The sequence below is a fragment of the Columba livia genome, chromosome Z (assembly GCF_036013475.1).
Source record: "Columba livia isolate bColLiv1 breed racing homer chromosome Z, bColLiv1.pat.W.v2, whole genome shotgun sequence".
Lineage (NCBI taxonomy): Eukaryota > Metazoa > Chordata > Aves > Columbiformes > Columbidae > Columba > Columba livia.
The window spans coordinates 47472601-47488963 of record NC_088642.1 but is presented as its reverse complement, the minus strand read 5'-3'; the positions used below and the strand labels follow the sequence as shown (position 1 = coordinate 47488963).

At 36.5% G+C, this 16363-nt stretch overlaps 1 protein-coding gene across 5 annotated transcripts in view; it reads right to left on the bottom strand.

The window, feature by feature from the left end:
* The window catches only part of ADAMTS19 (ADAM metallopeptidase with thrombospondin type 1 motif 19), a 147800-nt gene that overhangs the window by 30795 nt on the left and 100642 nt on the right, over nt 1-16363 (bottom strand). For 2 of the 5 annotated variants that reach the window (XM_065045714.1, XM_065045719.1), the window contains 6 exons: nt 14258-14385; nt 10438-10558; nt 10272-10298; nt 8259-8339; nt 1834-1991; nt 772-925 (listed from right to left, as the gene is read on the bottom strand). In XM_065045714.1, the coding sequence (XP_064901786.1) occupies nt 772-925; nt 1834-1991; nt 8259-8339; nt 10272-10298; nt 10438-10558; nt 14258-14385 (669 nt within the window). The remainder of the gene's footprint in view (nt 1-771; nt 926-1833; nt 1992-8258; nt 8340-10271; nt 10299-10437; nt 10559-14257; nt 14386-16363) is intronic. The other 3 variants (XM_065045717.1, XM_065045715.1, XM_065045718.1) reach the window with 3 other exon arrangements.

The following is a 16363-nucleotide window of genomic DNA, read 5'->3' as shown; positions in this document are numbered from 1 at the left end:
CCTATTTGAACAACTATCTTTTAAACAGCAGTTATAAAGGATTTTGTTACAGTAATACTGTTGGTGTTCCAATATTTGTTTTCATAATCGTGTTTTGTTCTTCCAAATTCCCATTTTTTACGATTTATAAACACAAACATAAGAAAAATATCACATCAGCATACTAATATCTGCTGTTGCAATATTTGTTCCATACGTTTCTGGATCATCCTCAACTCATGTTACTAAGTGTACATATTTGATCTGAGGTGGGAGTTCAGCTTTTCTGTAGTTTGAAATGTCCTTTACAGATCATTTATCTTCAATAGTTCCAAAACTAGAGGGGAATGCATACGAAATTTCTATTCTTGTCCTAGTTCTTGCACTTGTATTTCTTCTTGGAAACTGTGTCTAGAATTTGCTTTGCTAATGTAGGTTTTGTTCCTTCACTACCATCTTTTTCTACATACTTTATCTGGTTTGAATCTTTCCCTAGAGTTATCACTACTCTTTTAATATAATCAGAATGCATGAGACTGATGTATGTCCATCATTGCATGGAATCTTACAAGCCACAATAAGATATTACTATTAAATATACAACACTGACTATCCGAATCTTAAATATGAATGTACTTTGTGTTTAAATTGACAGAGAGAGAGATATACACACAGTGTATATACATAAATATGCATGCATATTGTATACACGCATATGTGTATTGTGTATATACATGCATATTGTATATGCGTATATATTTTTAAGATGTGTGTGTGTTTCTTTTATTTTACCTCCTCCACATACAGCATCACAGTCCTCCCAGCCAGAATGAGTCCACATGAAAAGAGGCTCTGGTACTTTAGAGCTCTGATTCTCAGGGAGAGGATCCAGTGGGATTGTGTACTCATAGTGCAGACCATAGCTCTGGTCATGGAAGAGCAGCACCTGCAAGATATAGAGAAGGAAAACCAACCTATGTACACAGACACTGTGTAAGACAAACTTCGAACTGTGAGGAGATAATGTTAAAAACCACAACAGAACGACTTAATGCCCTAACTACTCCTACATTTATATAGTCCTAAAATTATATTCACCCCTTTGAAGGCAACCATGAGGCTGATGTTGCCCCAGGTGAAAATTAGTTTGACACCCCCGCTCTATAGCCTTTCAACACTCCTAATGGATTCTGTAGAAAAAATCCATGAGATTATTTAAATCAAGACAATGGGAAAAATTATTTTACTTAACATAGAGGTCAAAAAGCTCTCCATAGTAAGCAAAGTTCACCAGAAATCTGGAGGACAATTATGCCTGGTGATTTCAGTGTTCTTTATCAGAGGAGATCTTTCCTAGATGCATCAGATTTAAAACTATTTTAGATATACAAGAAAATTTCTTGCTTTTGAAGGATTTTTGAATTGTGAGTACTTCCTCGTCATCTCTTCCTTTCCTTCTGGTGGCTATCAGCTTTTCCTCCCCAACACTCGAATGCATCAAAACTCTCCTTTTTCATGGAGAACTTGGTGATTGCAATCCTGAAATAGCGATGCTGTGCTCTAGTCAGCCAGGATAAAAACCATCTGACATTAATTTGAATCTCCTTCAGTGTCACATCAGCTTTTCATGACATTTGCAGGAACACTGCAACCTTCCATCCTGCCTCAACAAAAGATTATTCTCTGATTTAAATGCATTTTTTCAGAAGTGGGCTGACAGAGATATATATGTAAGCAATATGTGTATAGATATATAAAAGCAGGTATATGTATCTAGGACCCTGGAAAAAAATATTAGTTACCATGCTACATGATAAAAATTAGATAAAAAAACCCCAATCCATATTATCATACCAGTAAATGCAAAGGTGATGTTGTGGGACCTTTGGCTGATATTTTCTCCCAGAGACCCCTCCGAACATAATGGACAGTGGTCCCAGCAATATTGAATGTTCCTGAATGCTCTATCTTCCAGTCACTATTGATTGACTGTTTTCCAGCATCTCGAAGAGCTGCAAGATATGTGAAAAAAAGACCAATATAAATTGTGTCTGTTGAGTAGTGATCTGGGCCTCCTTTCACTTTCTGTTTATATAATTTAACAAGCAGGGAAAATCACTGAACTCTGCATACTATTACATATAAGCTACAATAGGAACATGCTTCAGAAACATTTTCTGGAAGAAACGTGTGGCAAAACCACATGTGTTTAATGTTATCTGAAGTTAACACCAGTGTTTACTTTTTAAAGAGACTGACAGGCTCCAGCATAATTCATAATTTGATGACTAAATTAGTTTAAGGCAAAGGCAACCACTCTGTATTTCCGGGGTGGTTGTTTCTATAATCCATAAAGGCATGGGAGACAAAATTTTCACAAGACGCTCTTCAAGATATGTAGAATTAGGCTAGAACTTCAAAAAACTTCTAGTTCAGAATTCTTTCCCCTTTCATAACTACATTTGTCTTTTATTCCACCTTAGAATGTGACAATACTACTCTCATCCTACATAAACTCTTATTTTATCCATATTCACCACATAATAAGATGATTCTTCTACAAATAAGAAAAGCTTGTTCTTTTTGGCTGAATCATTCCTCTTGTTGGCCTGCTTTATATTCAAAAGCATCTTCAAGTCAGGTAAGATATATTTTATATACTGAGAACACACGATTTTATATTAATTTTCAATAGTAAACTGAGTAGATTCTTCTGTGAGTGATTTGCAATTTATTTTATTTTATTTTATTTTATTTTATTTTATTTTATTTTATTTTATTTTATTTTATTTTATCAGGTCTGAATAATCAAGTGAAGTGGGATATACTTGAAGTCACCTTCTGGACAAGAAGTTTCACACATTCTTCTTCATTGAAATTGCATGTTTGGCAGCAGACTGTTGCAAGAGAGCCTCAACAGTTTAAGCCTTGTCCAAAATTTAGTTTTCTAAGTTGAAAGTTAATGTGAGTCACTCCTGTAATCATCTTCTCTCCTATCCATATTTATACTGTTATGTTTTGTTTCCATGGAAAACAATGGCAACAGGTCTATGGACTGGCAGAAATACAGTTGGGTAAGACACCACTGATTCGTACTACTGAAGCACTATGCAACAAATGTTAAGACTATAAAACCCTTTAGCACTGTAGAACAGCCTGGTAGTAAAAATAACCAATGATTTTACGAGATTTAAAAATTTGTGTTTTACTTTTAAACATACTACTATCAATGGCAATTAAGTTCTATTTAGTGTGTATACTGTAGGGGCCACTCCTCTTTCCAGAGAAGAAACAAAACAAATGTACTTGAAAGCGCCAAGGTCCAGTTGGGTCATGCTGCTCAGATGGAGCAGTATCCTCTCCCCGGAGAGCAGCAGACCTTGCATCGTTTTGTCTTGTCTTTAAAATGAACGTGTGTGCCACAGCATGCAGACATGTGCAGGGGACTGGAATCCCAGCCCCAGAAGAAAGAAATACGCCAGATCTTTAATTTTCTGCCATCAGATTCCTCACTTGAGCCACTGAGGTTGGATGAAGTAGGAGATGTTATCTGCAAGCCTAAACTTCAGGATTGGACTCAGGCAGCCCAGCTTCTGATCTTGACTCTGTCACACCCGATACTGTAAGCAAGTTCACTGAGTTTTATTCCACACCACACACATACTCCCACTCCACTTAGCTCTCGAGAGAAGAGGATTTCCTGTATAAGTAATGCAATACAGGAAGAAAATTCAGCACACAAGTGTATCCTCTCTCAGGCTATAAAATAAACATCTACAAAGAAAGCTCAGACTGGGAAAACCTACTGGAACTGTAACCAAGATCGAAACATCAGTGCTAAAACAAAGAGAATTACAAGTGTATCTCTGCAGAGTAAAAAATAGCAATTATTATGATGACAGTTAAGTTATGGTGATGAGTGCAATGTATTCTTTAATTATTGTAACTGGGATATACACTCTTCCAATTTCAATGAGGTACAAGAAGCTACACAGCCACAGAGATGCAACATTTCACAGTTCAGCTATTGCATCTCCCAGTGCCCAGTGGGGACAACAGAGCCCTGGTCCTGCTCCTCCACTTGGTAAATGTGTTGCCTACTATCATTTTATTGTTTTCTATGGGAAACTGTAAAATACTATACCACTGTATTAACTTTGAAATTTTTGCTTAAGTTGAAATTGCCACACTTTACAGAGACATTAAGCAAATAGGGATTTGTAGGAAATAAGAGGGAAGTTGACATCTTTGTGAATTGTGAAGTTCTCCTCTTGCTCTGTGCAAAATTTAGTCACAGTCTCCAGAGAAGTGCCAAAACAATGTCATTTTGAATGGCCCTTAGTTTTCTCATGAAAACTGACAAATACAAAAAAATCTGAAATTCAATTCTAAATGTGAATACTTTCACTGGTATCTTTTGTCAAGGAAGTCATTGTTGCACTTCCACTCAAGTTATCATGATCACTGCAGCCTTGGCTGCCACCAGTCTTGACCTCACTAAATAGTTCATCTGTGTTGGTATGCAACCAACAAGGTCTAGTGATACTGTTTCTCTGGTTGGACTATCAAATGGATTAACAAATTATCCTTGATACACTCTAAGAGTCTCCTGGACTGCCTACAGCTTGTGCTGATTTTCCAGAAGATGTGGGGTTATTGAAGTCCCAGGATCAGAGCCTGCAAGATGCTTTCTGCAGTTGAAATAAGAACACTTCATCAACAGGCTCCTCTTGGTCAGGCAGCCTGTAGTATACACCAATCAGAAAATTTCCTTTCTTAGCTCAGCTGCCAATTTTTACCCATAAGCTCTCTAGTCATTGCTGTTTTTCAAAGACAGCTCTGTGAAGTCAACACTTTTATTTTTTTTAATAGACGTTATTTGTTCCATCTTGATATAAAACGGTTTCAAAAGTTGTTACTTATTAACCGTCTTCTGTGGCCCTCTGTATATGAAAGGAAAACAAATCTAGTCTCAGTGGACTCTGCTCTCTACTATGGGTCCTTCAACTGCCTTCCCTTGAAATTAGAAATTACATAGTCTAAGAATTTGATCCAAGGCCTTTTAAAACCGCTAGTATTATCAGACATGAGGGATTCAAAATTTTGCATTATTTGTCATACCCCAACTGCTTTCCCACACCCTCCACCTCAAAAATGTGTTTCAACATGTTTTTATTTTACTAGGAAACATATTTCATAAAGGAAGTCAGACAAGAACAGAGCACACCTATGGACTTGATATCTATAAGAGAATTGGCAATTACAATGTCAGGCAGTGTTAAATCGCAGGTCCAAATGATCTATATACTTGAAGCAGCTTGATCATATATTTGAGAATAATGATACAGCTAATCTACATCTTTAGTTACTTTGAAAAGAAATAATTTCTTTCACTTCCAATTAGCACAAAAAAAAAATTTCAGGTGTTAGACTGTAAGTGACTTGTAAAGTTGTATACCATTAACCAATCTCACTAATTCATTAAGGGGCCCGGACCTGTCTATACCATTGTACAAACATGAATGCAATATAAATAAAATGCCAAATATAAAAGAAAATTTAGCAACAAAAAATGCATTATCTTAGTTCACAGTAATCTAGATAACACTTGAAACAACTTTTCGTAGCTGTTCTTACAATATTTTTTAAAAGTAACTGACAATGAACCAAGTCTCATGTCAACAGGGTTCAAAGGAGACAGAATTATCACTGCTAGTTTATTCTTTAAAAATAAATCTCAAAATTCTTTCTTAAAACAATGAATTCTAATTAAAAAAATTAACCAGTATATGCTTTAGGAAATAGTCTCAAATTAAATAAACACTCCCCCCTCCCCACCCACTACAAATAATTCCTATTCCTGAATACTTTACTGAGGAAAGAAGAATCACAATGTCTCATGCATTTTCTGACATGTAGAGAGCAATACCTATTGTTTGGCAATATCACTGCTCCTACCTTCCCACAGGGGAGAAGAGACAGGACAGACCTTGACAGATCAATTGATTCAGTAAATACAGTTGCAAGTTATACCTCCTCTTTCTCCTAGGGTGCCAGAGCTCCTGTTACTGTGCTGTATGTTGGTATACCTCAGATAAATAGGATACGTGAGGTGTTCAGGAAGAACTCCTTTGAGGATTTGCTTCAATAGCTAAATCACTCAATGATTCTCCTGATGTGGACTGTAGCTTTACCAATCACTTTAGCAATATCATCGCAGATTCCAGATCGTATTGACTCTGCCTCCTAACCAAAATGTAAATCCAGAGAAGGGCATTTTTACTCCCTCTGTATTTGATCTGTGTTGATCAAATCTTCCCGCAGTTTAAATTAGCTTCTACTTTGTTAGCCACAGTTCTTAGCGTACACTGGATTAAATTGCATTTACAACTATATCTCTAATTATATGATTATTAACTATATAATGAGCTATATTATATAAAAAAACCTTAATCCTAAAATGTGTTTATGACAATTCGCAAAATAGAAATAGTTTTGGCCTATATTAACTAATTTCAAGCAAAGAAATACAAAGTACTATATAACATAAAATTAGCATACAGAACTGTAAGATAGAAAACAAATCAGAAACACGAGACAATTTGAACTGTATTATACTTCAAATTTTTAATCAAATATTTTGAATAATATTGTTTCTAAGATGAAAGGTTTATGCCTTCTCCTCAAAACTTTCATTATGTTACTTGTATTCAAAAATGTTCCTGTCCAAAAGTTTACTCCTTCTCAATTCAGACTTTTATGCTTTCAGAATAAATCTTCTATAAGTGTAGAAAGTTTAAGTGATTTCCACTAGTAGAAAAGAAAAAAAGTGCAACAACATAGATTTTAATTCAGAATGCTGTAACAGACCTGTTCCTGTTTCTCTATAAAGGCTTAACAAAAAATATTACAGTGAAATACTGTCTGATTTTCATTCAGATTGACATTAGTGAAATCAAAAGTAAAATTAAAGTGACAAGACATTACAAACTGATTATGTGCTAATTAGCACCTTTCAAAAGTAAGCAGCATGACTGACATTATTTTATGAGCGTAAAAAGCATTATATTCTTTTTGCCTTTTCCAAGGTAAGGGATGAATCAGTTGGCTACTCATGAAAAACGAATTACTTTCCCTAAATATATTTATTTATTATTTCATCATTTAAAAAATAAATTTCTCTTGCCCAACTGTGTTAACACAATAGGCACAGAGTGAAAAAAAAAAATTTGGAAAATTCAGAAAGTATGTCAAGGAAAATTCAGTTACCAATTTGATATTCTTAAATATCCATAACTATGGTCCATTGGGAAACAATGAAATAATGCAGATTTCTAAATCTCCTGTGATATCTTAATAGGGCAGGTGCAGACCTCATGATAAACCAAGAGGCACTTAAGCTGTCATAAATAAGATTCACAATCTTCAACTTTCTCTTAACTGAGGTACTGAGAACACTCAGGTAAAAAGTTTCTTAAAATGCAGATATGACTTATGAGCAGAACTAAGAGCAGTGATCAAAGTGGGGAATTCTAAATTTCATTGCCCTATTTCTCATACTAAGTCTTTCTCAATTTATACTTTATCAAGGCACAGAATTATGATATTTCATATATTCACTTAAACTCCATAACAATAACAGCAACAAGTTATACTCTCTGACACAACAGCTTTAGAACTCATTAAAAGAGAATTCATTTTTTAATGAAAGATGATTTTATATAAATGAAAAAAATAATAATACAAAAAATAATTGTGATTAAACTTTCCATTGGAACATTCAGACAATTTAAAATAATGCCAAGAAATACTTTTCTCTTTTTTTAGTCTAATTTTAGAACTTTTGTTTGACTTTGTTGGTGATTTTTTATACGTTGGTCAGTGTGGCTTTTTTGTTGTCTGAGCAGAAACTATTTCATGCTTCAGCATAAAACTCTTTTCACTAGTTTTAATGTGAAGTATTTTCTTTAGCACTTTCCATATGAAAAATTGAAAATGTTGAAGATAAAGTATGCATAATTTTTCTTAAATCACCTAAATACATTCTTGAAACCTTTCGTAAGCAAAATGAGATGAGAAAAAAGTTCAAAATAAAACCTATATAAAGAATGGTGCTATAGCCATTCTTTTATTTTCTTATTTCTACAAAATTTCTTTAGATGTATATTTCACAGATTTTTTTCCCCTCAGAGTTTTGTTTAATCACAAGAGCATGTTTAGCCAGCATTCTTTAGTGCTGAACAAAACAGGACATGAGCATTAAAACTTAGGACATTTACCTAAATAACTGTGAGCTGGCTTTTCTTCCACTACTTTGATTCTCCTTGCTCCTGCGGGTATCACCAAAGCTTCCACATAACCTAGAAATAACACCAGATGTCCCGAGTTATACAAAATACAAAAGTATAGAAAAGTACATCTTACATGTTTTTTAATTTCTCCTCCCCATTTCACTTTCTAAATGTAACAGGTTAGAATTTATATAGCAATGGCTTAAGGGTTCTTGCAATGTGCTGAAACAAGCTATGAAACTGTGCATTATGTGGAATAGATATACCATGTTACACAATTAAAGGAATATAACAAGTAAATAGTAACAAGAACTAGTGAGGCTGGGCAAGTTGGGGCTGGAGCAGATGAAGTTGTGTCTGACCAAACAGCTTAGTGTCATCGTTGCTACCAGATGAACACAAAAGAATTCGAACTTCACTCAGCATGTGAAGACAAATGATATAGCACTAAAACTCAAACTTCCTTCCACTGTTGTTTTTTTTTGTTTTGTTTTGTTTGTTTGTTTGTTTTGTTTGTTTGTTTGGTTTGGGTTGGGTTTTTTTTTTGTTTTTTTAATATTTTGTGGTCAATCTCCCTCTTTTTTCTTTAACACATTAAAACCCTATTAAAAACACCTCTAGTTTTGAAGTCTACTTATTAGTTATTTGCTTTACATTACAATTGCTTCCTTGGAGTATGGGACTAAGACATGTTGATCAATTTGTTTTAAGTAAAAAGGGGTGAAAAGGCAATGAAGGTATAAAACACTGTGCAAGCAGGAATGTTATAAACAAATAGGAAAATGTTTTAGATTTTTGTGTGAACTTCAAAAAATGGACAATAAACCAAGATTTTACACTACGTAGCTATTTAATGTTCTATAACAAACTACTGAGCATTTACAACACCTTTTCAATAATCCTGAAACATGAAAGCTAAATTGCTGCATTATTTATCTTCATTTTGCTTAAGAGCTAATAACACTAGAAAGTGTGTTGCTGACAGTCCAGTTTCTTGAGAAGGAAAATAGCTTACAGAGTAGTTTAGAGGGCAATAGCACAATATTGTGGGTTGACAGAGAACACTGAATAAAATGGAAAGTGTATGGATATCCACATTACTTATAAAAGAGAGCTAACACACTGTTCTTTCTATTAGCAGCTACCTTCTCTGTAGTTTTTAAGTCTTCCACACTCATCTGTGGTTTGGAATGCCTGCTCTACATGACCTTCAGCTTAAGAGATAGGCCAGCTTAAGAGATAAGGCCAGACATAAACATCTGAAGACTATGCCTAACTTTTTTTTTTTTTCTAAAGTACTATACTGCAGTCTATAATGCATTGAAGCCCTCGATTTTTCAAAGTTATACTGTTCACTTCTAATTACAATATTTTCTGATGTGTTTTACTCACTGTCTTGAAATTCTGCACATATTCTACTCAAGAAACCAAGAGTGTAATGGAAAACAAATGGTGAAAGCAGCTGGCCAAACTGTTGCAAAGAGAAGACTTTTCTTGGAGAGAAGGTACACAGGGTGCATGGCTCACATTAGGATTTCAACTCTCTGTCAACACTATTTTGCTGAGCAGGTCAATTATTCTCATTCAAAGAGCAGATCACAGCAGTGTTTGAAAACCTCATGTTCATTTTGCATCAGAAAATCTGTTCACTTTTAATTATGTTATTAATATAAAACAATGATTAATGAAAAAATATAAGAGTTCTTCACATAGTCTTCTTTAGGTTCTCCTCTGCCTGGCTTGGTTTAATGACATTACTCTAGGTAACATATCATAATTTGGATATTTATTTTGATGAACACTGAATGAATCTCAAGACTATAAGTATTTACAGATTATTAATTTACTAAAAATATACATTTTATTTCACAGATTTTTTTTTAATCAGGCTTTTCTGTGAAATACTGTGTGTCTTAATGGAAGATAGTTTAGATAATTCCTTAATTTTGTATTGATACAACTTGCAATAATTTTGCAACAATTAAATTTAAAAATACTCACGCATTCTTTTCTTAAATGCCTTCTTACCTTAAAAAAAAGACAAGTAGTTCTGAAGTTCTTGGAGGGAACTGCATAATTTTAAGCAGTATAGCTTTTCAAAGCTCCCAGTGCCCAAAATAATTAAACAGCTACTGGTTTCCTGAGTATTTGATATAAACAGACTTACCAGCTCCTCTGGTATGGTTAAAATCACCTTTAATAACTTTGCATGACTTTCCATTACCATTGCATACACCACAATGATCTTCACGAGCCAGAGATCCTAATATGCCATCACAGCCAAATTTCTGTGGGAGAAGAAAGTAAAGCTGTTGAGCGACAGGTGACGTTTTTTATAAAGCTGCGTTTAGGAGTGGGCATCTCACACTTTTGCAAGACACCCTAAGCAATGTGATCTAGTCCTGCTCAGAATAAGGCTTGCACTAGGTCATGTGCAGAGATCCCTTCCATAGTCATTGTTTTTACATTTTTATGTAGATTGTTGCATTCAGTCTTCCCATGTGGTTGGCTAACTCTACCAGCTACTCACCGAGGGGAACACAACCATGTTCCCACCTCCCTCCAGCAGCTCTGTACTTCTGAGCCACTGTGCAACACATCCCCGCAGCCTCTGCTGTTCAGCAAGTGCAATGTGTATAACTCCTTGCAGAGGAGAAAAAGGTTATAAGGACTAGTCAGCATGGGTTCACCAAGGAAAAATCACGTTTGACCAACATGATAGCCTTCTATGATGGTATGACTGGCTGGGTAGACAAAGGAAGAGCAGTGGACATTGTCTACCTTGACTTCATCAAGGCTTTTGACATCATCTTTCACAACACCCTCATAGGCAAGCTCAGGAAGTGTGGGCTGGATGAATGTATGGTGAGATGGATCACGAACTGGCTGGATGGCAGAGATCAGAGTGTTGTGCTCAATGGTGCAGAGTCTGGTTGGGGGTCTGTAGTTAGTGGGGTTCCCCAGAGGTCAGTACTATGTCCAGTCCTGTTCAACCTGTTCATCAATGACCTGGATGAAGAGACTGAGCGCACTCTCACCAAGTTTGCTGATGATACCGAACTGGGAGGAAGGGCTGACACACTAGAAGGCTGTGCTGCCCTTCAGCAAGACATGGACAGGCTGGAGGACTGGGCAGAGAAGAATCTGATGAAGTTCAACAAGGGTAAGTGTAGGTCCTGCACCTGGGGAGGAACAACCCCAGGTACCAGTACAGGTTAGGGGTGGACCTGCTGGACAGAAGGACTGCAGAGAAGGACCTGGGAGTTCTCGTCGACAAGTTGACCATGAGTCAGCAATGTGCCCTTGTGGCCAAGAAGACCAAGAGCATACTGGGGTGCATTAAGAAGAGTGGGACCAGAGGTTATCCTCCCCCTCTACTCTGCTCTGGTGAAGCTGCACCTGGAGTACTGTTTCCAGTGCTGGGCTCCCCAGTCCTTAGACAAGGACAAGGACTTAGACAAGGACAAGGAATTACTGGAGGGAGCCCAGTGGTGGGCTACAAAGATGATTAGGGGCCCAGAGCACCTTTCTTATGAGGAGAGACCGAGAGAGCTTTGTCTGTTCAGCCTGGAGAAGAGAAGGCTCAGAGAGGATCTCATCAGTGTTTATAAATATCACAAGGGTAGATGTCGAGAGGGTGGGACCAGACTCCCTTCAGTGGTGCCCAACAATAGCATGAGGAGCTACAGGCACAGACTGAGGCATAGAATGTTCCATCTGAATATGAGGAGAAACTTCTTTACTTTGAATGTGCCAGTGTACAGGAACAGGCTGCCCAGAGAGGTTGTGGAGTCTCCTTCTCTGGAGACATTCAACACCTGCCGGAACACATTCCTGTGCGATCTGCTCTGGGTGAACCTGCTTTAGCAGGTGAGTTGGACTAGATGATCTCCAGAGGTCCCTTCCAACCCTAACCATTCTCTGATTCTGTGATTCTATTGCTTTCTACTCAAAATATGGGAAGTTCTTTGTCACACTCACTATGGTAAAGCGATGTCTAATGTCAACCTCAGGTCTTATTCTGAAGAGGATGTGAACATGTCTGGAATATGCAAATAAAAATCGTATTTCTCTTTTGCTAAAAAGCATTAAGTTTACTCAAGCACCTCCACTTTACTATGTAGGACACATTTCTATCAATAAATATCAGTGGTAGCTTGACAATAGGAATACAGTTAATATCATACGCTGGCCTGATATGAAATAAAAGCCTTTCAAAGTCTAGAGAAGTCATCCCAGGGTAATCTTATGCACTATATAAATGCATCTGATAAAACCAATTAAACTTCAAGACTGATAAATAATGAAGACAAAAGTTAGGTTAAAGAAAAAATGAAGGATTCCTTTAAGAATAGAAACCATGGTCAACCAAGGTGTCATTCATTTCCAAACACATTAAGATTGTTACTTCACTTTATGCACCTAATTTTTATTATGTTTTTTCTACCTAAAAAAGTAATACAGCAATACAAATTTTGACTTAGTCCTTATAGCATAAGCCTTCAAAGATCTGTGTATCTAAAATGGCACAACTATAAGATACAAATACCTAACTCCACACCCATAGTCCCAAGCATTCTTCCTAATGGGTTATCTAAGAAGACAGGGTAAAATGGGGAAGACTACAAACTAGACTTTCAAACCTGACCCTTGATATGCCAATAAGACAACTCAGTCTTAGTCAGGTGGGTTTGGTTTAAAGGTTTTTTTCATCTTTATTAGTCAGTTGTGAAAAGTGAATGATAAAACAAATGATATTTGTTCAGGAAAAGCTGTATATATATATGTATATATATATATATATATATATATATATAAAATCTTTGTGATTAAACCTGTAATAGCTACATACTGAGAAAGAGCTCCATTTTAGCAAAGTATTTCAGAGTATACTTGTTGCAAGCACTCATTCCTCCAAGAAAGGCTTACTCTGCATACATATCTGCATATGTACGCCTATATGCATGCATGCCTCTGTGAGTTAACTTGTTGAAGTTATACTACCTAGCAATGTTGTTTCTGTATTAAAGTTTGTTTTTTCCACTGAGTTCATTGTGTATAATGAGAAGTGAACAAAGAAAAAGACCAGCCCTGTGGGGTTTTTACATAGAAGAGTTTCCATGTGAGACACTACAAAAGCAACAAAAGAACTTCTATGAACCAAATAAATTCTGAGGATCACAAATACCACTCAGCTTTAATTATCTGTTATTCTGCTTCTTCAGGCTCGGTTTATTTAGATGTGAAATTTTGTACTGTTGAAAAAGGCAGAACTAGACCTACATACATACACACATCCCATGGCAAAATTTCCTAACCTGTTGGAGGCTGAGGCTTCCCTTAGAAGGTGAAATCTGCTATCCTAATTTTCTGCTCTGCATCAGTTTGCTGTAAGCATGCTTTTAAGTCTTATGATGAGGGAACTGGGGCTGTTTAGCCTGGAGAAAAGGAGGCTGAGGGGAAACCTTATTGCTGTCTACAACTACCTGACAGGAGGTTGTAGCATGGAGGGTGTTGGTCTCTTCTGCCAAGTAGCAAGTGATAGGAAGAAACAAAGCAGCCTCAAATTGTCCCAGGAGAGGTTTAGATTGGACATGAGGAAAAATGTCTTCATGGAAAGAGTTGTCAGGTATTGGAACAGGCTGCCCAGGGAATTGGTTGAGTCACTATCCCTGGGGGTGTGTTGAAAAGACATGTGTATGAGGCTCTAAGGGACATGCTTTAGTGTCAGTGTTAATGGTTGGAGGACTCGATGATCTTCAGGGTCTCTTCCAACCAAAATGATTCTATGCTCATCATCAAAGGTACACATTCCCCAAGAAAACCCATCAGCTGCTTCATATACTAAGTGAAAGCAGCTTAAAATAATCTAATATGAAACAAAAAGAGCCATTCAGTCTTGGACATGCACATTGCAACATGCTTTCAGAGAAATAACCCATGTGTAGCAAATGTGTGCCTGCAGGTTCAAAACAAGTAAATCATACCTGGCATCTACCAGCTGCACAGACATCTGATCCATGCTGGCCACAAGAAGTCCCATCCATTACCTTTTCTGTTAGGAGAATTGGTTGATCCTTTCCAGCTGGTGAACAGAATAAGGCACATGGCTTTTCTGTAGTAGCAGTTGATGGAAAAAAAACCCATCAAATTGGTAAAAAGTCACTTAACAAATACAGAATTATTATCACTATTATTTTTAAAATTGATACTTGCTTATCTGTGTGGCATGAATCTACATTAGCATGACAAGTTATCTTAGATATAGTGAAAATGAGAAGATTTTGATCCTGTCTGAAAAGATTTTCTTTTCCATGCTAGAGCACAGTGGTGCTATAAACTTGGCCTATGTAGTACTTGTGTCATGTTCATTGTTGTAAGTACGAAGATGCAAATTACAGCTGTTGGAATATTTTGGTTGTAATCTGTAACTTCATTCTACTATATTTTGGGCAGATTACAAATACTGATGAAAAAAGAAACATAAAATTTTCCAGATTTTCCAGCTATGCAGGTCAAAAAGAAAAAGCCTAAGTAGTTGAGACACCCTGGTAAGAAAAACATATGGATTTACAAAGTTCACATTTAAAAAAAAAAAGTCAAAAAACTGAGCACATTCTTTCTCACATCTTTACCAAGGTCAGGCAATTTTTTACTACATTTCTAAAACATTCTGCAAATCATTTCCAGTTTGAAGGAGAATAAAATGTAGTAATATCGTATGTATCTATGTATTCCTAGTGGTCACAATTTATAAATGATAAAGTTTGCTTCACCACTGCCAAAGTGATACTAAACAAAATAAAATATGTCTCCTCTCAGTGGTCAACTGAGTACAAAATGACTTTTTTTTTTCATATCTTTATTTACAAGTGTACTGACTCAGAACTTCTTCCTAAATCTGTTGCAGATTTTTGAAAGGATACTGTCAAACCTGAACTTGAAACCAATTTCACTTGGACACAGTCTATGCCACTCTGACTTCACACTGACTTCTAGATTCCTGGAGTGTGTTTTTATTAGTAAATTAAACAGTTCCAGGAAACGTTCATGGGCACTGGAATTCTACTGCCTATACAGCTGAGCTGTAAAACAGTCTATGTCACATTTTTTGAGTGTGCTAACTAGCGCTAGCTTGGTCTAGACTGGAAATTGCCACCGGCAAAGGACCACTTCCAAAAACCAGTTTGGATGTCAGCAACCTTTTTAGAGTGCAAAAGGGTTGAAAAGTACAGACACAGGACTTCTGTGCCAGCCGACACTTCGGAGAGTGGTCTGGGCACATTTACTTTGCTAAAATTGACACAGCTTCTGGGTATCTCTAGGGAACTGGTGCAAACACGTGATATCTTTTGCAAATATGGGAAGCCAGTCAGACACAAGCCATCTCCAGCTAAGAAGCGAGAGTCTCTGCCTGAATTTCTGTTTTCAGCATTCCTGTTATACTCCTTCAGTAGTAATCCCAAAGTTCCCTGCGAGCTTTAAGCATGTATCAGCATTTTTCAAACAAGTACAAGATTAACAACCTAAACGTTATTTTAAGGACATGGAATGCAAACAGGCAGTAATCCAACAGTACTGGAAACAAAATATAGGAGACCTCATTCAAATACAGCAATAATTTGGATATGGTGCACAATTAATGTTTACTAAAGGCTAAGAGTGCAAATAATTAAGGATTTGAGAACAATGTTATTTCTGGAATATTGGAAAGGTTTAGATATTGGTGTCTACTTTCATGTCTCCCGAGGGACATCTCGAGACAACAGGATGCCTCAGAAAACAGTTAGATGAAAGCAACCTCCATACTCAGCCTGGGAGAGAAGAGTGTCCAGATTTTTCATCAGATGACTGAATTATCCAAAGACAAGCTGAAAATTTTTGGTCCCTCAGCATACAAATCATGTGTTCCTCTGTTAAAGTGAAATTTAGTAAAGCAAACCAAAACTAATTCACCAGATCAGCACCTACAAAATAGCTGGAGAGTGTTCTTCCTATGAAATGAGCTAACATGTGAGCCTAATGAAAATAGTCTCATGCGTTTTTATTAGTAAATTGGCACCTTGAGAAAAAGCTTAGAAGAAAAAAAAATA